At 39.6% G+C, this 27,988-nt stretch overlaps 2 protein-coding genes and 2 pseudogenes across 2 annotated transcripts in view; 1 reads left to right on the top strand and 3 right to left on the bottom strand.

Annotated features, from left to right (window-relative positions):
- Positions 1 to 89: 89 nt before the first annotated feature.
- vipas39 (VPS33B interacting protein, apical-basolateral polarity regulator, spe-39 homolog) lies at positions 90 to 21,901 on the bottom strand. The gene is made up of 18 exons (XM_088325289.1): positions 21,707 to 21,901; positions 20,415 to 20,517; positions 20,209 to 20,349; positions 18,440 to 18,475; positions 15,539 to 15,603; positions 15,412 to 15,468; positions 11,131 to 11,223; positions 11,022 to 11,055; positions 9,436 to 9,538; positions 6,368 to 6,395; positions 4,818 to 4,891; positions 4,664 to 4,739; positions 4,458 to 4,592; positions 4,260 to 4,301; positions 1,644 to 1,820; positions 415 to 504; positions 243 to 347; positions 90 to 175 (listed from the first exon to the last, which is right to left on the bottom strand). Exons 1-18 carry the CDS (start codon positions 21,788 to 21,790, stop codon positions 155 to 157), a joined length of 1,464 nt encoding a protein of 487 aa, XP_088181415.1. The 5' UTR covers positions 21,791 to 21,901; the 3' UTR covers positions 90 to 154.
- Positions 6,747 to 6,836, bottom strand: LOC148346456 (U2 spliceosomal RNA; annotated as a pseudogene).
- Positions 14,487 to 14,626, top strand: LOC148346455 (U2 spliceosomal RNA; annotated as a pseudogene).
- Positions 21,902 to 23,297: 1,396 nt separating the features above from the next.
- Positions 23,298 to 27,988, bottom strand: part of brf1b (BRF1 general transcription factor IIIB subunit b) — a 28,990-nt gene continuing 24,299 nt past the window's right edge. Inside the window, exons 17-19 of the mRNA XM_088324633.1 lie at positions 27,241 to 27,289; positions 26,097 to 26,283; positions 23,298 to 24,270 (exon numbers count right to left, since the gene is read on the bottom strand). Of these exons, the coding sequence (XP_088180759.1) occupies positions 24,230 to 24,270; positions 26,097 to 26,283; positions 27,241 to 27,289 (277 nt within the window). The 3' untranslated portion in view covers positions 23,298 to 24,229. The remainder of the gene's footprint in view (positions 24,271 to 26,096; positions 26,284 to 27,240; positions 27,290 to 27,988) is intronic.

Here is a 27,988-nt window from a genome sequence, read left to right as displayed (position 1 = left end):
TTTCAACTGTACCCCTAATTTAAAATGGAATTCGGTGCAGGTAAGGCACTTCATGTAAACACAGAGGAAAAAGGACTGGACTCAGGCAGTAGAAATTCACATCTGTATTTTAAAGTACGTTTTGAGAATGGACCAAAAAAAAACGGGTCTGGGATCAGTTCTTCCACCGGATTTGCTGAAAAGTAAGAGAAATAAGACCCTGAGGGTCCGCCTGAGACTAAAACCGCGCCGTATGTGCTCACCGGATTATCCAGCAGCTGTCGGATCTTCCTCTCGGCCGCCGACCCGGCCTCCACTTTCCCCAGATACTCTCGCAGCAGCAGCCGGTCCTTGGAGTCTCGGTAGGTCTGATCGGGAGAAAGGGGGTGTCACGTGATCCGGGGTCACAGTCCGAGGACAGGGACCGGTTCTTACCTCGATGACCAGATCGTGACATTTGTGTTTGTGGGCCAGCGCTAGCCGGGTTTGGGCGTCGTCCACCAGCGCCACGTAGGCCTGCAGGACCTAGAACAGGGGTGTCAAACTCATTTTAACTCGGGGGCCACACGATAGAACAAACATTCTGTCGGGGGCCGGACTAGTAGATTAAAGAGAAAGAAAAAGAGAGGTAAAGAAATAAGAGAAAGGGAGAGGGAAAAGAAGAGAGGGCGGGACAAAGAAAGATAAAGAGGGAGAGAGCGTGAGAAACAAAAGAGATAAAAAGAGAAGTTGCGAGAGAGGGGGAAAAGAAAGGGAGCGGAAGAAAGAAATCCAAAGAGAAATAGAAAGACAGAAGGAGGGAAAAGAGAAAAGAAAGCGCAAAGGGTATGAAGAGAGAAAGAGAAAAGAGGGAAAGGAAAAGATGAAGTTAGAGCAAAAGAAGTTAAAAAGACAGAGACAAAGAGCAACAAAGTAAGAGAAAAAGAGTGAAAGAGACAGAGTGGGAGAAATGGGGTGGGAAAGAGAGAGTGAGAAAGAGATAAAGAGATACAAGTACAGTGTCTTTGTTTGAGGCACCTATCTTTGGCAACATCAAGTTGACATATTTCAACCTGCAGCTTGTTTTTCTCTTGCGCTTCTCTGAATGTTGTTCTCTTTTTTGTCTTCTTTCTCTTTCTGTTTTTATTCTATTTTTCATCTTTTTCTTTCTGTTTTCAGTCTCTTTGTCTTTCACTATTTTCTTATTCTTCCCGTCTTTCTCTCTCTAACGTTCTATCTTTGTTTGTGTGTCTCTACTTTTGTTTCTCAATCTCTTTTTCCTCCTCTTTCTCTCTTTGTATCCCCCCTTTCATTCTCATTGTCTCTTTCTCTCACTCTTATTTCATTCTTCTTATTCTTTTTTTTTCTCTCTTAGTCTCTCTTTTTCTCAGTTTTTCTTTATCCCTCTCATTCTTTGTATCCCTCTTTCTCCGTTTCTTTCCTCATTCATTTTTCCCTCTTCCTTTTTCTCTTTCTGACATTTTCTCTATCCTCTATATATTTCTTTCTCTCTTTTTCCCTTTATCTCTATCATTTTTACTTGCTCCTCTCTCTTCTTATTTTTTACTCTCTCATGCTCATTCTTTTTCTCTTTCTTTCACTTTAATCTTCTAGTCCCGGCTCCGAGACAATATTTTTCCCCACCCCCAATACAATAACACACGCGGGTGTCGATTGGAAGGCACCTGCACGGGGGCGGAGTTTCGGTGCAGGATGTCGACGACCTTTTGGAAGGCGAGCGGCGATTTCTTCCTGGTGAAGCCCAGCCAACTGCGACTGCTGAAGAGGGCGTCCACGTCGCTCCACGCTTTCTGCTTGGCCCGAGCGCTCAAAGCCGTCACGAAGAACTGCTTCTCTGATATCTAAAAGGAACCGAATAGAAAGATGGAATGACATGTGAAAGGGCACGCTGATCCCTCCACGTTCCCTCTAAACTTCCACGGCTCCGAGCCTTACGTTGAATGACGATGAAAAACATCAATCGGGTTGAGCGATTATAAGGCCGGCCAATTGGGAAGTTGACGGGGATCGGTATCGGCATATTTTTTCTTCATTCACGAGCCGATTATCAAGTCTGTTTCTCCTGCTTCTTTGATCCCCACTCACGGCCCTGCTCTCATAAAATAACCTTGAAAAATCCCCCCCTCCCACCTGCTAGCCATTCCGCTCCCTTCTGATTGGATGAGCGACTGGGGCGGAACCACTGAACAAGGAGAGAGCTCAAAGAAATGTGTCCTGACATGCCTGTGTCCGTGATAGAAAAGCGGGTGTGTGATTAAAGATAACGTAAAAAGTGTAGTTAACTTTTTTAGAGAGGTACAGACTGATAAATTAGCTCTTATTATAACATGAGTTCATCAATCAAGCGTGTGAGAAAGCATAAAAAACACGCTAAAGTGGAAGTGATGAGCTCTTATCATAACATTAATCAATCTGGCTCAAAACAAGAGTGCCTACACTTTTCAATTTGCGCACTCTGTTGAATTTCTCTTTTATGTCAATTTAAGATGTTGGTTGCATTGTATTTTATTCATTTAGGCTGAGGTAAAAGGGAGCTATTTAAGTTTTTATGTACCTATATACAAGTTGCTGCTCAGCCTAATTTGAGCTAGTTTTTGGTTTAAGTGAAAGATTAGATGATGTTAGTGAAATTCGAATTTATTTACTGTTGAAAAATTCAGAAAGTTGAATTGATAGCAAATATTTGTATTTTCTTTTTGAATGATCAAAAATGTATTACGCCAAACGAAGACCGGCCCCAAATATCAGTTATCGGCCTCCTCTCAATATTCATCGCCGGTATCAGCCCTGAAAAATCCGTATCGGCCGATCCCTACTCCCAGCCAAATCATTATCAAACATGTTAAAAACCTGATATCAAATCGAGTTACAATCGGCTGAGTTAACGCTGGTAAAATATTTTTGTCATAAATTATGGAATTATATTCTTTTCTTTTTACGTGTTTTACTCTAGCTTTTTCATTTTCCTTGCTTTTTTCCTTTATTCTCTGTTTATTTTCTCTCTTTTTCCTTTTCTCTTTTTTCTCTTTGTTTTTTCTATTTTATTTCCTTTTCTATTCCTTGTCTATTTTTGCTCTATCTTTTCCCTTTTCAAGTTATTTTGTGCTACATAATAATTGGAAATATATGGACACAAGCAACCAAGACAATCTTGAATCCATTTTGGAGCCAAAGGAGCTGAGCCAAATGAGCCGCTTCTCTAAAAAAAAAAAAAGACGGAAACTTGCGCGGCTACATAGACGTAGTCACATAGGTAAGAAAAGTCGCGTACCTACGTGGTCTAACTGTGCAGGAGATAATTAAAGCAAACTTCATTTGTCACACTACATCAGTGGTGTCAAACTCATTTTAACTCGAGGGCCACATGATAGAACAAACACTCTCTCGGGGGACTAGTGGATTAGAGAGAAAGAAAAAGAGAGAGAAAGAAATAAGAGAAAGAGAAGAAGCTGAAAAGAGAGCGGATGGGACAAAGAAAGAGAAAGAGAGAGAGTGAGCGAGAGAATGTGAGAAACAAACGAGATAAAAAGAGAGTGAAGGAAATCCAAAGAAAATTAGTAACAGAGAACAAGAGGAGAGAAAAGAGAAAGAGAGGAGAGAAAGAAATGGAGAAAAAGAGAAGGGAAAACAAACGAGAGAGAAAAGAGAAAAGGAAAAAGGAAGAGAGCGAAAATAGGGTAAAAAGACACACACAGAGAAAGAGAGATTGAGAGAGAGATTGAGAGAAAAGGAAAGAGAGAGATAGAAAAGGAGAGGGAGAGAGAAAGAGAAAAAAGAGAGAGAGAACAGCATTGGTGAGAGGCACCTGGCTTTGGCAACATCACGTGGACATATTTCAACTCGCAGCTCATTTTTCTCTTGCGCTTCCTTCAGCGTTGCCTCGCGGGCCGGATACAATCCCTTAGCGGGCCTAATCCGGCCCGCGGGCCGCCTGTTTGACACCTGTGCACTACATCCTAATCTCTTAGTGATAAAAAATAAATACCAAAATAAGAATACTTTTTCAAAAAAAAAAACTACTCCAACCACGCCAAACCCTGTCTCCACTCTCTCACAATAACAAGCTCACATGCACACTTTCCTCAATCTCGTGCTAACGTTGACTTCAAAATATCGCGCTTAAAACACCGCAGATAATATTTGCATTCTTTTCGCCTGCCTGCACGGTAATTCTAGCCGAGTTTTCCAGTGAAATAATTTCGAGCTCTGATTTTTATGCGCAGGATAGCTTGTGCAGCTTAGAGGGAACATTGCTGCCCAATCAGGAAGGTCCCACTCACCTTAAAGCTTTGCCGGATGTTCAGCGGGCTACTGAAGTTCCCCTGCAGACAAACTGTTTATTATACACTCAATTATCACTGATAGGTTTGTTGTGTTCCGTAGAAAGTGCCTGGATTCATATCATTTGAATGTTCTATTTCCATGACGACAGGTGAGGCACGGGCTCCCCGTGCCTCACCTGACTGCGAGTAACTGACCTCGGGTTGCCCGTTGTGGTAGAAGCAGCAGTAATACAAAGTGGTGATGAGCGGCATGTGGAGGATGGAAGCTTTGCGGGGAAACTTTTGGAAGATTTCCACTTTGCCGCTTTGTTCGGCCTGCCGATCCGTATCCTGGTGCAACCACAGAATGTCGATCGGCGTACGGGAAAGATAGGAAAGGGCGAAAGTTGGAGTGGACAGACCTCGATGAGCATCTGGCGCTCCAGCAGAGAGACCTGATCCTGGACCTGGACTTGGTCTTCTGGAGAGAACTGCAGACTTAAAAAAAAAAGGAAATTCTAAATTGAAAAGAAGCCGCTTGTTTTCCGTTCTCTCTTGTGAGCAGCTGTCAATCACCTGAGGCAGCTCTTGAGGAAGTCCCGCCTCTTCTTTTCATCCGAGATGCTCAGATGCTGTTTGTACTGAAGCAGCTGTTGCCATTCAAACACCAAAGAAATAGAACCACGATTAATCATTAATACTTTGGTGCAAAAACGAAATACAGAAATAAAAAGTACAATATATTTTTTTCGGAGCTGGCTTCACATGTTGTGATAATGGGATTTTTTTCTTTTACTTATTGATTCAAGATATTATTTTATTGTGTATATTTGTAATCATTTTAAATGTTTTTTTCATAACTTAAATTTCATTGTGGCTTTTTTACAAACACAAACAAAACAAAAACCAAAACCAAACAAAACAAAATTGCAGTGTTTGGAATATCTTCCATGTTAAATATTAATATTTAACTTTTTTGAATCGAAAGATTGTGTCATGAATTGGAACATGATCAGGACCCAAATGCGTGACGTTTTTCACACAAGCCTTTTATTTTACGGGAAATGGGGAGTCGTGCTCGTTAGGCAGCAGTCTTGATATCAGACGGGACGGGACAGACAGGATTGATATCAAAACAGGATATCGAAAATCAACAGGACAATCTAGACGGGAACAAAACTGGAAACCGATATTAAACAACGGGACAGACAGGATTGATATCAAAACAGGATATCGAAATTAAACAGGACAAACTAGACAGGAACAATACCGGACAGGAAATACCATCAGGAAAAAGGACCGAGTCAAAACCCACGTCTTGCGAGGCAGAAGTTCGTTGACGGACTGACAAAAGAAGAGTAAGGTCACAGAGTTTGAATAGACGGAAAGCCTAGCCTATCTGTCAACAAGCCGCAGCTGGCGCCACACGGGCGGGGCCAATTGGGCGCCATGGCAACCGTGACAGATTATCTAATGTTATTTTAGAATATAACTTATTGCTCTCGTTAAATAAATCCGTAAAATTGAAATGTTCTAAAGGCGGATATTTTGTCCCCAAAACATGTTTATAAGCCTTATTTTAATGCAAGTGTATTGTTACCACAACAGTTAAAATTGCCCTTCTGGTAACGCATGTTTTTTCATTTTGTTTTTTAATATTATTTGTATATTTTTCCTTTTTAAAATATTTTGGGGGGTATTTTATTTTAATTAATAATCCTAAAATTGTTCTTGTATTTGATCATTTACTAACTTGCTGTTGTAAAAAAAATAATTAAAAAACATGGTAATGAAGAAATTATGTTTATTAGCCTTATTATAGAAGTGTATTGTTACCACAGAAATTGCCCCTGAGACAACAAATGTTGCTTCAATCAAGTTATTTTATGTTTATCTATGAATCAGTTTTCATTTTTAAATCTTTTTTATTTTAGAAAATCTTATTTTACAATCCTGCTAATACTCTCGTTAAACCAAAGAAAATAACGTTTTTCAAGCCTCAATTTGAAAATGAAAGTGTATCGTTACCACAGTACAAAAAAAAGCCATATTGTTCGATATCACTTTAAGTTTTAAATATTCACATCATTACATGTAAATGTGTAATAAATGTTTCATTCAATTACCGCCGCGTCCTCCGCACGCCCGAGAGATCTGAAAGAAGAAAACAAAAACGAGGATTTAAAATCCTACAGGATGTAACGCTGACACCGACCGCTATCCTACACCATAAAGTCGACAGGTTATTTTAGCTGATAATGTCCAGACATTCGCTATTCCGGTCTTTGAACTCAAATCAGTATCGCCTTAGCTCACATGTGTCAAACTCTTACATTATTCGGGGTTTTTTAAGGGTTATTGTTCTATCTTCGTTATTCATTATCCATTATCCGTTATCGGTCAGTTCACAATACGCTACAAAGCCTAGGAGCCGGGACACTTACTCTCAGCCAAAAGGCTAAGCTAAGGTCCTAGCCCTAAAGCCTTGCTGCGATCATTGCGAATGCACCGTTCCCGGAGGTACTGCAATACCGGGCCGATGCGTGGAGTGGACAGAGCAAGCTCTTATTCCATCTCCGAAATGCAAAAATCAAAGATCATGGCAAGAGGTACGGCCAAACAGCTACCATTGTCCATTATAGTTCACAAATCCAGAATATTCAGTTCAGATACACACAAAGCAAACCAAAACTGAATTATAAATCAGTACTTTTCAGAATGTATAGGGCACGTTTTCACTACGATTTACAGTGAAGGTGCCACACAAAAAAAAACTCGTTTTGGCTGTACAACGCTAACGAATCCTTTATACAAAAACTCACTATATAATTTGTGTTCAGTGTTCAGATACCTTATGATGAAATCCACAGAACAAACTGTAAATACGCCAAAACACCAGAAGAGAACTTAAAGTTATTTGATTGGGTGAGTGGGAGGGATGGGTGGAGCTATGCAAAAAGTGCAAGCATTCCCTCCCATCTCTCGCCCCACTCCGTATGCGCCAAAAGTAAGCACATCAGGCTCCCTGTTTGCAGAATGTTGTCACGTTTTTACAAAATAACTGCTTGCATCTGGTTTTGAAACCAATATGTATGAAAAAAAGGGTCAAAATGAGTTTAACCGATCTTGAGTCATTGCAAGAAAGAGACAAGTTTAAAGTGGTATGTTTGTTGATTTTGGGACATTATTCTCTTTTCATAATTTTGATCAAATCATCAAAAATAAATGTGCTGAAGACTAAGCTTTTGTCTGGGGCGCGGGTTTAGCAATTTAGTAAATTTGTCTCATAATATATGGCGTGGCTCTTTCCCAAAATAAAATTAACATATTCTGCTTTTATGGCTCTTTGAGTCAAAAAAGTTCCCGACCCCTGCTATATACTATATATATACTATACCCTTTTCGCCGTGCTGAAAACACAATACTGCGAAGAACTACACAGTGTCCGGCTGCGATCAGAGCAAATGATCAAATCAGAGTCATAAGAGCAAAGAAAACGGAATGATTAGAATTGTTATTTCTGAAAAATACATGTTTTATGTATGTTTCCAGGTTTATATTTCTACTTTTGACAGGAGATATATTAAGGAGAGCAAAATCTTTTGGGATATTTACGTTTTTTTTAATATATATACATTGACATAGGAGCAAAGGAATTTGAATACAATATTAAGTTGTTTAAGTTAAGTTCTAAGTTGTATAATTTAACAAGCTATTTTTATTTACAGCAAAATAATAAATACTGTATAATTGATTTATGGTTTAAATTCAATATTCCTGTCTGTTTTTATTCATATTTATGTTCCAAAAACATTCAGTTTAAGTGTGTTCAATAAATGTTTATCCTGGTTGGCCCGCGACCTTAAGTGTGTTTTGAATTTTGGCCCTTTGTGCAATTGAGTTTGACATCCCTGCTTTATATGTAAGCTCATTGAACATTTTAGGGTCACTGTTGAGACACTTAATGATAAAAACCCACAGAGAACCTCTAAACAACAAGCAACGCCAGCCAAACACACCGAGCTATTTGATTGAGTGAGCGGTAGGGGTGGGCTGAGCGATGCACACAGCGCACTTATCTGCCTGGCGCCTTCTACACCAAAGATAAATAAGTCAGTATCCTCGTTTGCAGTATTTTGTGACATTTTCACACTAGAACTCTGCTTGCACCTTGTCTCGGTAGCCTAGATGGTAGGGCGCCCGCTTTGAGACTGGGAGGTCGCTGGTTCGAGCCTCGGCCGAGTCATACCTAAGACTTACAACATTGGTACTCATTGCCTCCCTGCTTGGCGCTCAGCATTAAGGGGTGGAATGGGGGGTTTGCTCACCTAATGACTAAAATGGCTGCGCCCTGTTTGGCTGCGGCTGCATCGGCTCGCTACAGTTTAACTGTACGGGTCAGGTGTATCGACATTTCGTTCTGTGTGCATGGTTACAAAGAATGACAATAAAAGGAAATTATTATTATTATTATTATTTCTAAACCATTATCTATGACAAAAATGAAGGTCTAGATCAGCCTTGACGAATCTTAAGTAATTACTGGAGGGTGACCAGTTTTAAGCGATGTATTTGTTGATATGAGACAAAGGCTCTGGAACTATTTTGATTTCATACATTTGATCAAATCATCTAACGCCGTACAGTAAAATAAAATGTGCTGAAAAAATACACTTTGTCTGGAGAGGAGGTTTGGCGATTTTGCTGAAATGTGTCTTAAAGTACCGTATATGGTATGGCTCTCTAAAAATTAAAATTAAATACATTTTAAAAAATAACATATATATTGCTATCACAGCTCTTTGGGTCAAAAAGGTTCACCGCTCCTGTTCTAGAGCTTAAACTTGAGGTAAAGCTTTTAACTTTGACAGTATTGATAAAAACTTGGAGAAAGTTGTATAATTTAACAAGACATTTTTATTTACAGCAAAATAATAACTACTGTATAAGTGATTTAAGGTTTAAATTGAATATTCCTGTCTGTTTTTATTCATATTTATGTTCCAAAAACATTCAGTTTAAGTGTGTTCAATAAATGTTTATCCTGGTTGGCCCGCGACCTTAAGTGAGTTTTGAATTTTGGCCCCTTGTGCAATTGAGTTTGCCTTAGCTAAATGATCCTGCATTCTGGTGTACTCTAGTGGTGACAAAGAGAATGACAGCTAACGGTGAGATAAGTGACAAAAGGGCAGACCTGTACACGTCCATGAGCAGGACATCCTCGCCACTTTCATTCAAGTAGTTGACAAAATGTCTGAGAGCAGACTGCCTCAACGCCAGTTCGCTGACCAAAACCTCTGCGGGCAAAAGATAAAATACCATTTCATTTCATACATTCTAAGGTTCCGTTCTCGGCTTCGTCAGTTTCAGTTCTGCTCCCAGTTGTTTACGTCCCGTGTTTTCGGATCATGTGACCATTCGAGGTGACGATAACAAAGACCAACCTATATTTACTGCGGCACCAAAAGAAAACAGAAATGAGGCTTGCGACGCGTGATATGTGAGCCCAATACAGTGGTACCTCCACTTACGAATTTAATTGGTTCTGAGAGTAGCTTTGTAACCTGAAACATTTGTAAGTAGAAATGCTTTTTGAATGTAAATGAGTTAATCCGTTCTAAGCCCTGTAAAAGTTTCATCATTTTTTTTAATAAATCATAAAAGAGCATCAGAACAAGAAACAAACCCATATTAAAATTAAATTACAGCAAAATACATAAAATGAGAGGCACATAACGTAAGAACAGGATAAAGGAAATCATAAAAATATTGGCTCCTGTTTTATAAGGAACTGGTCCAATGACGTCTGCTTTTGCGCGTAGCAGACGTCATTGTAATGAGCGATAGCCTGACCTGTCAACCCTTTTTTTGGGGTGATTTATTTCCACAAATTCTGAAACTTCATGGGAATTTGCCAAAAAGTCTTTAATTTGGGCTGATGGAATGATGGCTGCATCCTCTATCTTGTTGTCTCTGAACTCCTTCAGTACGGCGGTGTGTGTTTTTGTACTTAAATCATCCCTTATTATCTCCTGCTATGTTGGCCAGAAAAAGTCTCCTCCTCTTCTTTTCTCCTTGTCCACTTTTTTGAATGTCTTTCTAAGGGTCCATTGTGAAGGCTAGCTCTTCGTAGTGGTATCGTACAATAGACTTGACAAAGTGGGAAGGGGACACGAAGAGCATACCAGGATTCACGGAAATTTACCGTGTTGCCAGGTAGAACTCCAGGAGCAACAAATTGCAGTGCATACTGTACTGTATATTTGACTTTGTATCGTGAAATGCCTTTGTCGGTAGAGGCACCACTGTATTTCTAAACAAGAGAATAGTGCCAGATTGCAACGCAGACATGATTCTTCTGCTGCGGTCATTGATGGTTGCCACAGTGATGGACCAAAATTGCAATCGCTTGTCATTGTTCCTCGAGGATTTAAGGAAACTTTAGTGACCTGAAAATGACGCGAAAGAGAAGTGTAGCCTTGATGCTAGATTCCAGATTTATAAATTGAGGATTTCATTTGTGGGTGAAAATGTACTTGAAATATTGTGAGTATGTTGTAACTATTGAATGAAATACTGTTGAACATCCGACTTTGTTCCTCTTATGTTTAATATTAATTAAGTTGGCAAAAGCGAAGACTAATTCTCCTCGAAAACTGCGTCTGAAACCTTTCCATGTGTTGTGCCGTTTTTGTCATGCCGCCAAGAAAAAGTAGTCTGGAATTAACGGTAAAAATCTGTTTTTAATCAACTCGTTTTGTGCAAAAAATGTGGACCCACCTTTGCTCAAACTTTTCTTCAGATAAATCAAAACCTGCAGAGAGAAGATGGTCATCAATATACTTCCTCCAGGGAAAGAATTTTAAAAAGAAAAAGCGACGAATATTACAGCTGTAATGACGTTCCCGTCGTGAGTCCCTACGGCTGAATCCAGCAGCCACATTTTGTCTTGCAGGCAACGGAAGCGCTCCAAGGAAACGGCCTTACACACAAAACACACACAGAACGCACTCATAGCAATTATGGTCGCATATTAACCAATGTCCCCTGTAATTTTCCACGGGTCTGAGCGTTTACACAAAGTCGGTGAGCAACGCTTGAAACAACAGTGAGCAACAGCAATCCCAAGTGTGGCAACTGAGTCATTATCAAACATGTCCAAAACTTGACATCAAGTTACATTTTGCTGAGTTTCCGAGAATGCAATTTTTTTTTTCGCTTTTGAATAAATTGACTAATGTATTATTGCAAAGGTTGTACGGCCTACAAACGTCATTTGTTTTTACAACAATTCTTTCACATGATTTCCATTTTTTTTTTCCTGGTATCTTTTGTCGCATAATATTAACATTTTTGGGGGCTTATTTAGTCGGTTGCGAGATACATAACTGTATTCAATTACATTTTTTAGTGGAAGTACAATATTGACTTGGTATAATTGGAAATTATTTGAATGCAACACAAACTTTTGCTTCTTTTTCCCTGTTTTTTTCTATTTTATTTTAATTCCTTTAAAAAAAATCTCATTGTGTTTTTTTTTTCCTAGCTGTTATTTTTCTTTTTGTTCTCCATTTACTTTTTTTCCTTTGTTTCCTTCTTTTCTTTTTTTTCTGTTTTTTTTTCTGAATTTTTCCTTCTTTTTCCGCTTCCTTTTTTTTTGTTTTTTTTCTCAGCTTTTCACTACTTTTTCATTTCGGTAGTTTTTTTCTTTTTTGTTATATTCCCCCTTCCTTTAAGTCATTTTGTACATAACTTTACATAATATTTGGTCATATAGGGATGAAAGACACAAAAACAACCTGAACAGCCGTTTAGGACCCGAAAGAGCCGGTTCCTTTTAGTGAGCCGAGCCGAAGAAGACGGTTCTCGAAAAACTCTACTGACTTTAGTCAACTTCGTTCTACTTCGACTCGACTTCAAAATACCGCATTTAGAACACAACGTCAGGGGAACCCGTGTATTTTTACCTACATGCACTGTAACTATGACGTAATTCGCTTCTTAATTAGCAATTTCGAGCCCTCATTTTTGTGAGCTGGCTAGATTTTCTTGTGCGCGGAAAAGCTCTGGGTAGTGCGCAATTGCGCACACACGCAGCTTAGAGGGAACATTGATATTAACCCCTTAGCGTTCCTGTCAAATTCACCTAAAATCCAAATCCAAGACATACCCAAAGTAACTGTTTGGAGAATTTTGAAAGGTAACACTCAGGTTTTTCCCCAAACTGAAATAATTACTGCAAGTGCTAATAATATTTTTGCAAGTAATTGCCTGCAGATTTGTGTAGCACAGACATCTTAGCTGGAAAACAGGTGAGACAATAGCTTGAACCCTTACCTCATACCTATCAAATTTGATTACAATCTAAAAAAGTAAACAATGTATTTTAAACATTTTTCTAAAGGCGTTTCCAAAAGTGGCCATGACAGCCTTAAAAACTGTATTTTACTTCGGCCATTTTTTAGACATCCTGAAAGAGTTGTAAATGTTTGACTTCCTCTTTCCAAAAGTGATTGTCTGCACTTGCGCGTGATAATCGCGCAAAAAAAATGGATCCCAGTTTGCATTTGCGCACGTGTATTTTTGGCTCCGATTTAAATACAGCCTGTAATATTGTGTAAAATGATGTTGAGAATTTCATTAGCGAATCAATGTGTCCATTCACAATTGAATCGGTCACTATTTGCTAAAGAATTTTGAAGCCGAAGGAGTTCAAGATGTTTTGTTTTAATTCAGGCCCTCATAGGTAGGGTCACAGGCTAAGTACCGTGAAAGTAAAGCTTGCAATTGGCCAAGAGTGGTGTCCATTAAAAGGTCACAGGCTAACAGCTATATCAGAACTCATCCGGTGAATCTGTTTATTTTTAAAGGGGAGTTATGGAAAGCAGACAGATTACCACAAACTATGCAGGAATGCTTTTAGGCAATTTTTTTAATCCGTCGGCATTATCTTGTGTTTTGGAGTAAATATTTTTGACGGTTGGATTCACTGGACTGCAGGGTGGATCGTGTCCCAGCACTTTTAGATCGGCCATACTGGCTTCATAGTTTTCACGAATATTGTTTCAGACTAATTTGATGTTTCTGTGATGAGTATATTTTGAAATTGTCATCATATCTTGAATCCCAAGAGTTGGCGCTTTCCAATGATATGTGGCATGACGTATTTCAGTGACAATGTGAACACTCAACTTTGTTTATCAACAGTCTGAAAGCTCAGGGGTTAACCTACATCGCATATAAACCAAACCCCTAAAACTGCTTTAAATAACCACTTACGAAAATGAGTACTCACCCAACGATAATTATTCAAATTTGTGGATAATAAAGATGAACAAACTAGTAAAAAATGTAAAAATAAAACTATTTTAAACCATTCACTGTACCTTTAAGAACTGTTTCGATGGCAGATACTTGTTCACCATTTTAGTATTTTACAATGATTTCCTTCTGTTTTCCACTTTTCCTTCCCCTTATCGCTAACTTTCTTGGTATCCATTAAGGGCAAAAAAGGGCAATGAAACAGACTACCATAAATTCCGGACTATAAGCCGCTACTTTTTTCCCAAACTTTCAACCCTGCGGCTTATTCAGCGATACGGCCAATTTATTTAATTTTTCTAACGGCCGCTAGCGGGGCTCGAGTGTTGCTACCATTAACTGCCCTGTCAAAGCTATATTATTATTATTAAAGCTTTGAAAACTCTCTCGGTGTACCGTCTTTCTTTGTAAATATGTGCAACCCATGTATAATATGTATTTGCAACTGTATATTTTTGTAATGAATTTATTTGTATTTATTTTAGACACTTATTCTGATATGTTTTGATCGGGTGAAAGAAAAATGAGGGGCGGAACAAACGCGGGGTGCCGAGTTTAAGTGGGGACCGCTAAAGGTGAGGGACAAACAAGGAAAGATGAGGGGGTAAAAAGTTGGTTAAAGAAAAAGGAGTTGCGTGAGTAAATGTGTTCATCTGATATATTTTTCCCACCCTTACCTTTGGAAATATACACTTTTTTCCTTGGATCACTTTCAACGGGACCTGGACTCTGCAGGTCTGCATCAAACTTTAAGTACCGGTATCATTTTCCATTCATTTTGCCGGCTGTGATTTTTGAACTGTGGACTTAAATGAAGGACATCGTATGATGAATATGCTTGATTGCTGTTAAGATCTAGGGCTTAGGTTTCAGATGTGCTGATGCCAAGTCCTTAGCTTGGCCTTGATGCTAGGTCCTTAGCTTGGCCTTGCTTGGCCTTTTGATGCTAGGTCCTTAGCTTGGCCTCTTTGATTTTTGCATTTCGGAGATGGAATATGAGCTTGCTCTGTCCACTCCACGCATCGGCCCGGTATTGCAGTACCTCCGGGAACGGTGCATTCGCAATGATCGCAGCAAGGCTTTAGGGCTAGGACCTTAGCTTGGCCTTTTGGCTGAGAGTAAGTGTCCCGGCTCCTAGGCTTTGTAGCGTATTATGAACTGACCGATAACGGATAATGGATAATGAATAACGAAGATAGATCAATAACCCTTAAAAACCCCACATTTGGTTGTGTACTGAGGCTAGCCGAGGCTAGGACCTTAGCTCGGCCTTTGGCTGTGGTTGTTGAACTGAGGCTAGCCGAGGCTAGGACCTTAGCTCGGCCTTTTGGCTGAGAGTAAGTGTCCCAGCACCTTGGCTTTGTAGCGTATTATGAACTGACCGATAACGGATAATGAATAAATAATAAAGAAAATAGAACAATACCCCTTAAAAAATCCCCCCCCCCATTTAGTTTCAATCGCGGGACTTGAAGTCGGGTTTGGGTTAATTTTGTGTTTGTGTTACATGTTTAAATGTGGGCGCATGCGGCTTATATACAGGTGCGGCTTGTGTATGTAGAAAATCGGTTTTCCTCTTAAAATGTGGTGGGTGCGGTTTATCTATAGTCCGGAATTTACGGTAAATCAAATTAAAATGAGATGTGGTGCCTCTCGTACACAATTAGGATGCCCTGGTTGACTTAACAGGAAGAGGACATTGGGTAAGGGAGGAAAACGAGGACACTGCAGAGCTTGTCTTACGCCCCCTTGTGTTCATTTTGTTTAATGTCCATATTAGCCGATCCCCTGACTTCAGTATTTTATTTCATAGTTCTAAATTCAGCTTACATGCGACTATATATGGTACCTTTCCTTGCCGCATCCTGCTGACAGTCTCTTCAGGGGACCAATCGCCAAAAAGATCCTGACAACAAGACAAGATTGTCACAAAATATTAACAATAAACCTCCAACTGTGATTGGATGAATACTGACCCGCTTTTCACTTTTGGGTTTTTGGATTTCCGGAGCTAGGAGTCTGCCCGGTGGGTCACCGAACGCTTTGAAGGAAAAAAAAAAGGAATTAAAAAAAAAAAAAAATCTAAAATGTGATGGTCTTCAAACGCATCCATTCAGCAATGAAGTTCTACAGACACTACCAATAATTTCCACAAGGGCCTTAAAGAGACATGGTGTGTTATTTAGCGCCCCCTTGCTGTAGACAAAACTGTATTCATTAAAGAAATATATATAATGATTTGAAAAACAAGAAAAAAAAATACATGAACTATCATGTGAACGTGTATTTGTAAACACTCGTAGGTCGAGGAACTTTACATAACACGAGGCTCATCTCGAGGAGCTGACATGTTTGTCCGCCATCTTGCTGCTAAGGGTACCCTCAAAAACCTAAAACCATGGAAAGGCTGGGCAGAACAATTTGGAGGAAAATTGCGCTTTTTTTAGTCACTTTAAGTCTCTGTAGTATGTTTAGTTTGTAGCACTCGTTTTCGATGGCACGAAACACGACAGCGACATCTAGTGGTCAAATTTTACACCCTGTCTCTTTGAAGTAAGTGCAGCCCAAATTATGGATTCATTTTTTACTTATCGATTGATTTTAATAATAATTCTTAGCTCGCCAAGTAGATTGCGTTTGAGACCCCTTATCTAAAAAATAACAGATGTCGCCGCATTGTCATGCAATTGAAAAAGGGTGTCAAAAAGCGCAAGGAAAAATACAAACTACGGAAATGAAAAGTGGCCTTAAAGCACTTTTTTTCCTTATTTTCTTGCCCAGCTTTTAACAAGTCTTTAGGTTTTTCGGTATGCGTAGCAGCAAGATGACAGACAATCATGTCAGGTCCCTTTTAGTTGAGGCTCATGTGTGGAATAAATACAAATATATCGACCTACGATTATTTATAAAATGCACATTTATGTTGTTGTGTATTTCTGCTGCACAGTCTACACCAGGGGTGTCAAATTCACGATAGAACAAACGTTCTCTTGGGGGCCAGACTAGTAGATTAGAGGGAAAGAAAAAAGAAAGAAATAAGAGAAAGAAGGAAAAAAAGGGAAAGGGTGGGACAGAGAAAGAGAAAGAGAGAGAGAGAGAGAGAGAGAGAGAGAGAGAGAGAGAGAGAGAGAGAGAAGAGAGAAAGAGAGAAAGAGAGAAAGAGAGAAAGAGAGAAAGAGAGAAAGAGAGAAAGAGAGAAAGAGAGAAAGAGAGAGAGAGAGAGAGAGAGAAAATGTGAGAAACAAAAGAGATAAAAATAGTGAGAGGAGGAAAGAAAGAGAAAGAAAGAAAGAAATCCAAAGAGAAATAGAAAGAAGGAAGAAAAAGGAAGAGAGCAAAAGAAAGTAAAAAGACAGTGAGACAAAGAGAGAAGAGAGAAAGGGGAAAAGGCAGAGATAGCAATAGAAGGTAAAAAGACAGAGAGAAAGAGACAAAGAGGAACAAAGAAAGAGAAAAAGAGACAGAGAGCGTGAAAGAGAGAGAGATAGAGAGTGAGAGAAAAAGGGAGGAAGAGAGCGAGAATGAGAGAGAGAGAAAGAGAAAGAAATACAAGTACAGCGTTTGTGAGAGGCACCTGGCTTTGGCAACATCAAGTGGATAGATTTCAACCTGCAGCTCTTCTTTCTCTTGCGCTTCCCTCCGCGTCGTCTCGCGGGCCTGAACCAATCCCTTAGCGGGCCTGATCTGGCCCACGGGCCGCCTGTTTGACACCCGTGTTTTTTTGGGGGGGGGGGACTTGGAGAAGGCATTCGTCCGTGTTCCCTGGGAAGCCCCGTAGGAGGTGCATTGGGAGTATAGGGTTCCGCACAATTTTATCCGGGCTGTGCGGTCCCTGTATGCCGGCAGTCGGATTTGGTTCCAGTGGGAGTTGGACTCTGCCAGGGTTACCCTTTGTCATTGATTCTGTTCATAACTCTCATGGACGGAATTTCTAGGGTGCAGCCTTGGCATGGAAGGGATCTTCAGCATTGCATCTCTGCTTTTTGCAGACGATGTGGTGCTGTTGGGTTCCTCAAGCCATGATCTTCAGCACTCACTGGAGCAGTTCGCAGCCGAGTGTGAAGCTACCGGGATGAAGATCAGCACCTCAAAGCCCGAGACCATGGTTCTCAGCTGAAAGAGTAGCATGTTCCTTCTGGGTTGAGGATGAAACACTGCCCCAAGTGGAGGGATTCAAGTATCTTGAGGTCTTGTTCATGGGTGAGGGTAGGATGGAACTGTACTGGTGAAGAAAGAGTCGAAAAGCAAAGCTCCCGATATAATGGTCGATCTACGTTCCCACCCTTAGCTATGGTCAAGAACTGTGGGTCATGACCGAAAAAACAAGATCCTGGATCAAAGCAGCTGAAATGAGTTTCCTCCGCAGAATACCTGGGCTCTCCCTTAGGGAGATAAGGTGAGAATTTTAGACATTCGGGGGAATATCAGTATAGAACCGCTGTTCCTCCGCATTGAGAGGAGCCAATTGAGGAGGCTCGGGCATCTGATAAGGATGCCTCCTGGAAGCCTCACTCGGTTCCTGGTATGTCCCGCCGGCAGGAGGTTCCAGGGATGACCTAGGACACGCTGGAGAGACTATGTCTCTAGGCTGGCCTGGGAACACCTAAGGATCCCGCCGGATGAGCTAGATGAAGTGGCTTTAGATAGGAAGATCTGGGCTTCCCTGCTGAGACAGCTGCCGGATAGGCAGAAGAACATGGATGGATGTATTTTTGCTTATTTTTCAAAACAATATTGTTTTTTGTTTAGTAAATTAGTGTTTTAAAACACTAGGGGGGCGTAAAGTTACACACAAAGACCTTTAAGCACTGCAAATATTGTTAACATTAAGCTAGCCCAAAATCAATGATTCGATTGATGGTTGCTATGTGACTTACCGTCAGCAAACATCGGGACACTTGAACCTTTTTTACCTGTTGACAAAACAAACCAAGCTAGATTCAGGCAGGGTCCTATGACTTTTTGACAGACAGATTTGTTTTAACTTTTAAAAAAGGTATTCCCAAACGTTTTTTTTTTCAATTTGGCACAGAGCCTGTAGTGTTCCTCCCTACAATTATGCAAATATTTATTCTCAAGGTTGACCCATGTGGCTTTTCTGCTGTAGACCTGTGACGTTATGAAGGAACACACCACTTTCAAAAGAGTGAATCCCATTAACACAACATGTGAGGCCAGCCGTTTTCCACATTTCCTTATCATGAACTTTCCTGTGACGCAATAAATCGGCAAAAACGGCAATAAAACACACAAAATGAGATGTGGTACCTGCTGCGTCCTGCAACCAGAAACTCTGTCGTCCTATTGGTATTTTGGACAATTTGCTCAATGAATCACCCAAATTAAACACAACAAGTTTAGGCTAATCTGTTTTCGTACCTCTCAAATGGTCCATTTGTTATAGTAACTGCTTGACATAGGCTAACTTCACACTGCAGAGTTTGATGCTCAATTCTGATCTTTTGGGTGAAATAACTTGTGTGCGACTTGATGTTCCTGTGTGAACGCGCCCCAACTGTCACGCATGCTCACAAGGGGACACATGACGTCACGCGCAATGCACTCATGTTTGCGGAAGTAGTCATGGATGTTAACAGCGGAGTGCAGTGTTCTCGTTTGCCCGCGTCCCTGCGTCCTAGACGCATCATTTTTGATGAGGACGCATTGGGTCAAATCAACGTGCGTCCCCGGGACGCAACGTTTTTGACACCAAATTGTCATTATTACCCGATTACTTTTTTTTTTTTTTTTTTTAACAAAGATTTACCGCACTCCAAATCCGCCATTGTTGTTTTAGTCTCGCACCGATCTCAGCAAACGAGATCTCGTTGCTTCGGGATGACGTCATTGTTGTGGCGGTTGCCGAGTGAAAGAGAAGTATGCCTCCGAAAAAACAGTTGGTACTAGTGCAAATCAACAAAAAATTGGTCATTTCTTCAGTGTCGGTAATAAGTTGAAACATAACACAGAAAGTGGTAACAACGGCAATGATTCCGGCAAGAAAAAACGGCAGAGAAATTCTTCAAAAGATCGCGCAGGCAAGAAAAACACGTGTTTTGAAGCGAACGATTCGACGAGAGAAAATAAAAGAATACTAGCAAGAAAAGGACTTTTCTGCCCAAATGGACTAAATTATATTCCTGGTTACGCTATGAGGAGGATGATAATGGTTGGACCTTGAGAAGGCATTACAACTATGGCGGGACAGCAAACCACCAAGAATATATGAACTGAAAATTTTGAAGTGATAACTGCTTTGTATCACCAATTAACTGTGATTATTAAAACTGAATGAATATATACATTTATATGATATATTTGTCGCCGATTTACAATTTCAACCACGGTAAGACTAAATTTTGGGCACCCATAGATCTCTGTTGGGACCCATAGATTTTTGAGCATGCGAGTCCCCGGGACCCATCACTTTTCACACGTAAATGAACACCGGGAGTGTTGTCCCCCGGATATAATAATAAATCCCAAACCTCACATTACCCTATGAAAGAAGAAAATGGTGGTATTTGAATGTAACTATTATCATTTACCACAAGAAGATACTATCCTTTTAAGAATGAACTCGATTTTATACAAAATCCACGTACTATTTCCTCGCATTTTGCACGGTTAGAATTTTTAGGATTACCTTTAAAAAGCGAGCTGAGCGAGTAGCCCGAGTTGACTTTGACCAGGTTAGGAGAGTCCGAGTGGATCCGGGCAGGGAAAGCGCAATCTCCGCCGGACTTGCGATCGGACGCCGCCGTCTCTCGGACGGACCAAGAGATGCCTGGAGGGGGCGGACACACGGACGTCAGGACGGACGTCAGGGCGGATGTCACTTTCCTGACTCACTTCCGACGGGCTCGCCGCTCCAGCTGACTTTTTCCACGTCATCCCGTTCGTCGTCGTCCAGCAACTGAGGCAGACTCTTCACTGCCTCTTTGGATTCTTTCAGCTGCGAGTGAAAACGTCGACATTTCATATATGGACTGGACAGGAGACGAGAATTACCGTAAATTCCGGACTATAAGCCGCTACTTTTCCCCCAAACTTTCAACCCTGCGGCTTATTCAGTGATGTGGCCAATTTATGTCATTTTTTTAACGGCCGCCAGCGGCGCCCGAGTACAAAAGGTAAGATTTAGACCGCTGGAATATATGCGCCGAGGAAGACTGCAACTTCTTGGCTTGTGCATACAGTGGAAGCTCGGTTCTCGACCATAATCCGTTCCAGAACCTTGTTCGATCACCGAAATCATTTTTCCCATTAAAAATAATGTAAATCGTTTTAATCCGTTCCAACACCCTGAATGTTTACCTTGAATGTTTAACGTAAACATAAAGCTAACCCCGGCTAAAAGGTGACCAGATACATACGAAAGATTACGCTAACATGAACGTGTAAAAATAAAAAAAAGGGGTTAAAACACTTCGTACACCTATATTAAAAGTGAATGCAAAACGAAGCATGTTATATGCTCCTGGGTTTTAAGCAATTTCCTTGTCCAAAACCATGCTTAAATTAATCATTTAAGTAACATCTTTAGAAGATTTAAATAACAAAATAATTTGCCCACATACCTATTTTTTTGTAAACACCGCAAGGTCAGTTCAAATGCAGTTCAGACCCTGCAGCTTGTGCAATGATGCGGCCAATTTATGCATTTTTTTTAACGGCCGCCTGGGTGCGCCAGAGCGATAAAGGTAAGAGTGAGACAGTCGGATTTTAAATTTGTTTGCTACGTAAATGAAAAAGTGAAAGTGAAAAAGCCGGAATTCCGACTATAGTCAGAAAAATCACATCCCTGCCACCACCAATATCGAGCAATCACTGTTTTGACCTCCCCAATATGATGTGATCACTTAAAAAAAAAGATCAATTTGGGGGGGTGGATTTCTTCTTCCGAGGGGGTGTGTGACGGAAAATTATTGAGAAGCGCTGCGGTAAAGCGTTATCATTCATAGAATTCGCCTAAAAAACTGCATTCGTCTTGAATGACGCGTACGTCAGGTGACTGAGTGAAAGTATTACTGGTAAATATTATCAACGTTTAAGGACTTTGAAGCGTTTTTTCCCAATTTTAGTAACCGTCACAACATCATTATCGCAGGTTTTTGCTCAGGTAAAATGAGATGCGGCTTCACCTCGTCGTCTTCGTCGTCAAATGTGAAAGCTTTAAATTTGGAGGTGTTCCAGTAGTCTTCTTCATCAGTTCGGTTTTTCATCATTCCTAGGGAAAGAAAAATAAGAACCGACTAGCTCTTTAGCACGCTAGCGTCTTTGCGTTTGTTTACACGCCTGTCAGCACAAATTCCAAACAAATATAAAAGGGCAGTTTCACTTCCGGTTTAAAAGAATGCTGGGAGATGTAGTCAAGCAGTGTCACATGACCAATATTTTCAGGAGTTTCTTTCCTTTCAAAATAAAGGTTTACAATTATGAATATTTTAGTAAATAAATGGTCAAAAAAGTGCTATTTTTGAAGGACCGTTTGTATTATTTAGCACTTCGTAGTAGTAACGGAAATGTCCTAAAAAAAAAAAAACTAAAAAAATTTATTGAAAAATGGGCAAAAAAATCACGAACTATCATGTAAACAGGGTTGGGTAGGGTTACTTTAACTTGATTACTTTCAATTACTTTTGGATTACTCCAATACCAAATATGCTAATAAAAGACAAAAGGAACCAAATATGAATAAAGTGATGACTCACAACATGCGGTAAGCTTTCTCTCCTGGCTTTGATCTCTTTGATCTCCGGCAAAACTAACATCAAATGCGACAGAAACAAAATGAAAATAATTCCAAACAGCTTGCCAACATCATTTTTGCCGTTCCATGTATTCCGTTACTCCCCAAGCCTGCACAAAATTTAGTCATTTTATTAATATTTAGTTTCTTTTGTCTTTTATTAGCATATTTGGTATTGGAGTCATCCAAAAGTAATTGAAAGTAATCAAGTTAATGTAACCCTATCCAACCCTGCATATAAACGTGCATTTTGCTGAATTGGTGAAGGAATTTATATTTATTTGACATAGCACGACACCCCAGCAAAATGACCCTGGAGCCACATGCAGCTCTTTGGCCCTCCCTACTGGCTCCCTGGCGCTTTTCCAAAAATGTTTGATAATGGAAAATGTTATAGTTTCTGTCTCGGAGGAAAAACATTACCCTTTTTTCAAACGGATAAAGATATATATTATTTTTTTCGCCCCGGTTCCAAACGAACCTGGAGGGAGATCACATCACTGTCATCTTACTGCTGCAGGTACGCCCCAAAAGAAAACAAAAAAAAGTGAAAGGCTGGGAAAAAGGTCATTAAAAATGGTGCAGTTTGGTTTCCGTAGTTTGCATTCCTCTTATGTTTTCAGTTTTACTACACCAAAGGTTTCCATTGTGGTGCCCCCTTTAGGACAGCTGAGGTTCCCGCAGACTTGTCCTGAAACTAGCTCACCAGGACTGGATCATTAACATTTTCCAATAAAATTATTATTTAGGAGTTGACTGAGTCTATTTAACACTACTTCCAAGAAGTAACCTTGTAATAACATGATTTTCTATTCTAGTAATGCATTTCAAACTGCGCTAATATTTACCAAAAGGTAGCTCTCAGCTTGAAAAGGGTGGAATCCTGCACTAGACGATACAGCGATATCTAGTGGTCAAAACTACACACTTTCCGTTGAACAAAATAGAATTCTAAGAAAAAAAGACACGCACGCAAGTTTTTTAGCACATCGTCCTTTACAACTATTACATTCCAAACCAAAAATAGATAAAAAAGTCAAACAAATCAATCAAAAATACAATTTCCATAACAACTGACAAACCTGCACTAAACACAAAAAAAGTTTTGTTTTTTTAATCTAGACTTTTGCTTGAATCAGTCTTTTTTCGTCCGCCAGGAAGCGCTAATGACCAAATTTCTCCTGCCAGTTGGTCCTACGGTGAGACCTTTTCACTCGACAGGCTTTTCTATGCATAATGAATCATCCATCCATTATCTGCACCGCTTATCCTCAGTAGGGTCGCGGGGGTGCTGGAGCACATCTCAGCTGTCTTCGGGCAGTGGGCAGTGGACACCCTGAACCGGTTGTCAGCCAGTCGCAGGGCACACAGAGACAGACAACTCACTTGCTCATTCACACCTCGGAACAATTTAGTGCAGCCAATTAACCTGACTTGCATGTTTTTGGAATGCAGGAGGAAACCGGAGTGCCCGGAGGAAACCCACGCAAGCACGGGTAGAACATGCAAACTCCACACAGGAGGGTTAACCTCATGACTTCAGAACTGTGCCGCACACGCGCCAGAATCCTTGACATTTTTATATTTTCAAAGACAGTTCATTTCACACATTCATAGCCGAAGTGAGCACATAATACACAGAACCGGAATCGTTTCTTATATACAAAAGCATTGACAATAAAATCTCTTTTCTGGATTATAAGAGACCGCTCAAAGCACTTGCCGACGGCAAGCAATTCGGTGAATAAAAATCGTTTTTCGATGGACTGTGTGCTGCCTTGACATTGTATCAAGGAGCGTAGCTGCATGAAACAGGAAGTCTGTAGGTTTTGGTCCTGGGCAGGTCTTTAGTCCGCACCAATTTACATGACTTAAAATACATATAAAACGTTTAAAAGGCAGGGGTGGAAATAAGCTAGAAGATCTCCTCCTCTTCCTCTGCCAAACATCCAAAACCTAGAGCACAGAAAGAAAAATCGGAAAAGTTCAGTGCAGGGGTCTCCAACAGTTTCTAAAACAACAACTTAGCTGGATGGCTTGCTATATAGCTAATAAGTAGCTTGATAGTTACCAAAAAAAGTAAACAGGTAAAAAAAAACTAGCTAAAAGAATAAAAACCCAACTAAATAGCCCGATTAAAAGCTAAAAAAAAAAAAAGCTAGATAGCCAGCCAGATAGGAGGCGAACATTTATTTTTATATCTAGCAAAAATAGATAAAATGTTAGCTAGATAGCATGCAAATAATTTAAAAAGCTAGCTAGATAGCTAAAAGGCTAGAATGTAGTCAGGTATCCAAAAAGGCTAGATAGCTAGCTATTATTATTATTATATTATTATTATTATATAGGAGGCCAGAATTTAGCTTGATAACTAGCAAATAAAAGATAAAATGTTAGCTATATCGCATGCAAAAATTTAAAAAGCTAGCAAGAAAGGTACCAAGCTAGAAGCTAGCCAGGTAGCCAAAAAGGCTGGATAGCTAGCTATAAAGGAGGTCGGAATTAAGCTTGAAAACTAGCAAATAAAAGATCAAATGTTACCTATATAGAATGCACAAAATGTAAAAAGATAAGTAGATAGATTGCTAGATAGCTTAAAAGGCAGAAAGATAGCCAACTACAAAGCAAAAACGTTAGCCGGATAGCAAAAAAATAAACTAGACAGCTAGCTATAAAGGAGGCCAAAATGTAGCTTCATAATTAGCAAAAAAAGATCAAATGTTGCCTCGATGGCATGCAAAAAATGTAAAAAGCTAGCTTGATAGCTTGCTAAATAGCTAAAAATGTAGGAAGATAGCTCCAAATTAAAAAGGTGACCAGATAGCTACCTAAAAAAAACTGCACAATTTTTGCTTATATGCTTAATAAGACCCATAAATTGGATTTTAGTTTGTTACACTTCCTGTAAAATAAATAAATAAAAAGGATGAATACATATTTTTAAATAAATTAATAGATTCTCATTATATTCTCTTAATTAGTTGCTTAAAATTAATTATTAATATTTGAATATATTTCATTTGTCCTTGAAGCCCATGAACTGGAATTTTTTAAATTGAATTTCTAAAATAACAATTTATCATGTCATTACTACGTTATTAGTATGTTATTAACAGGGTACGTATTAAGGCTGCACCTAAAACGTTATCAACAAATTTGTTTTTTGGGGGGTTATATTTTGGAATATGATAACATTCCCAATTAGGTAAAGTTAGACATGCCATAACTATTATTTTTTTCTCTATATATTTTTGAAGCACTGTCTGTCCTTTTGAAATTGCTCACGTTGTTTCATGATCAAACACTCAAACACTATAAGGTTGAAACTTTCATGCAAATTTTGTTTGTAAACTGATGCAATGTTTAATATTTCGGATTTAAAAAATGTAACATAACATTTTTTATTAAAATGGTCTTAGCGCCCTCTGCCGGACCAAATCGGTACTGCAAATCCCCGTGTCACAACGGAATGGTGTTCTTATTTGCATAGATTTAACATTCTTGGTGGTTCAGAAATCACTTGATGCAACGAATCGATGACTAATCAGTTGCCAATGTTTTTAGTCATTGATGTTATTGATTAGTTGTTGCAGCCCTATTCATTATTGGGTTAGGTTTAAATAGAATTAATCAAATAATAAAAAGTACAATGACCCAGCAATAGAAAGCTATTTTCAGAACAGATTCTTAGGAGGAGCCCAGGTGCCTGTGGGCACCACGTTGGAGACCCCAGGTTTAGTGGGTGAGCAAGGAGAAATTGGAGAAATCAAAAGCTGACTGACTTTGAACAAGCTTAAGGGCGCTGATACACTCGTCTTCTTCTTCCTCCTCGTCCTTTTCCTCCTCCTCTTCATCTTCTTCCTCTTTTTCTATGTTCTCCATCTCCACCCTATTAGGGATCTCGCTGGGCTGCAGTTCAGGCTCCCGTTCTGGTTCATGCTCCGTTTCGTCCGTCGTCACGGAAACAATCTGTAAGGATCGAATTCGATTTTTAGAATCCAAATTTATTTGTATAACACTAACCTGAATGCAACTCATAGGGCTGTCCAAAAACATTCAATGCACAATAAGAAAACACTAGTACGTACATAGAGTTCCCAAATGACTGATATTTTTACACAAACATTTTTTTCTTTAAATAGAAAGAATACAGGTGGCCGACAACTTTTTCAAGAAAAAAAACGAAAGATTTTTTTTTTCAAAACAAACGCTTGCTTTATTCCGATTTCTGAATCTTCGTTCGGTTTGTAAATTTCGGAATTTCGGTTGGTTTGGCAATATGCATACTTGGCAGCCAATCAGAAGCCTGCATCGAATAACTTCGTGCTTCCGGACTTTCCCAAGCCTTATAAGCATATCATTTTCCAAAGTAGACGCACAGAGAACAAAAGAAAAATAAATAAGGGGTTAGGTATCAAGCCAAAACCTCAGCCCCAGAAGATTCAAAAGAAGCTAGCAAAATGGATGACGCTGCAAAACGTAAACGTACATTAAAAGCATCATGGAAAGAGGAGTTCACGTGGCTTGTAGCAGACGACGCAATGCAAACATTGCATGAATGAAGATGAGTTAATGCAGGTACATACTGATGGCAGATGGAAAACAGCGATGTCATATACATGCAATGAATTTTATAAGTAGATTTATAATAAACGTAATTTTAAAGTGTTGTTCTGTTATATATTCTGATTATCAATCCTTAATACCTTGCAACAATGTTTGTTTGTTGTTTTCAAGTTGTGAAAAATGGGGCAGGAAACTTTATGTCTGCCCTGGTGTCCGGTAACTTTTTGTCATGAGTTTCAGACACTGCCACTAGTACAAAAAGATTGACATTTTTAAATAGATACCTTCGAATCCCAACATTTTTTAGTTTTTGGGGCTCTGGAAATTCCCAATTGATCGGGATTAGTGACAGCAACTCACCTTGGTCATACTTTTCTTCTTTGGTGGTCCTGAGAAAAGTGGGCCCATCCTGCAAGAAATACAGAACGTGGTCTCATGACTGAGGACTCAAAAGGGCAAAAATGACTCCCTAAAACATAAAGGGACAGTGAGTGATAATAAGCACTTCTTAATAGTTTCAAAAATAATTGTAAAAAAACAAACTTTGATGTAAACATGCATTTAAAAAAAACTTTTAAGTCCAAGAAATTTGTATTTTATCCCAAAATGGTCACGGGGGTGCTGGAGCCTATCCCAGCTATCTTCCGGCTGTGGGCAAGTTTTTTTTTTTTTAATATTATTTAATCCCTAAACAAAAGTTCCTTTTTGGAAAATTCCTGTAAGTAAATTACAGGATTTGTACCCCTTTTCATGGCTGAATTCAAGCACTTTTCAAGCACTTTCAAAGCCAATTTTTCCAGTTCTTTTATAGGGGGAAATCCAGCGTTGATCAAAAGACCATTTTTTTGTTGACTTTGGTGACTAAAATGAAGTCGCTATCTTGCTGCTAGCACATACTTTGTGCTATTTTGAGCAGTTCCCATCGAGGATCTAGGATCTATTTGTGTCAATGGGCTGCTATAAACTGACATGAATTCTGCAATTCTTCCTCAACAATTGGCTACGTCACACTTGTTTACAAACACGGAAAGGCCTCTGTAGGTGTTGAGTAATGATGTAGTTCAACACGGAAGACAAAAAAAGAAAGTACTGTGTGTATAAAAAGCAG

This window comes from Urocampus carinirostris, chromosome 20, assembly GCF_059441175.1.
Source record: "Urocampus carinirostris isolate Australia breed hairy pipefish chromosome 20, RoL_Ucar_1.0, whole genome shotgun sequence".
NCBI lineage: Eukaryota > Metazoa > Chordata > Actinopteri > Syngnathiformes > Syngnathidae > Urocampus > Urocampus carinirostris.
This window is presented reverse-complemented; position numbering and strand designations above follow the sequence as displayed.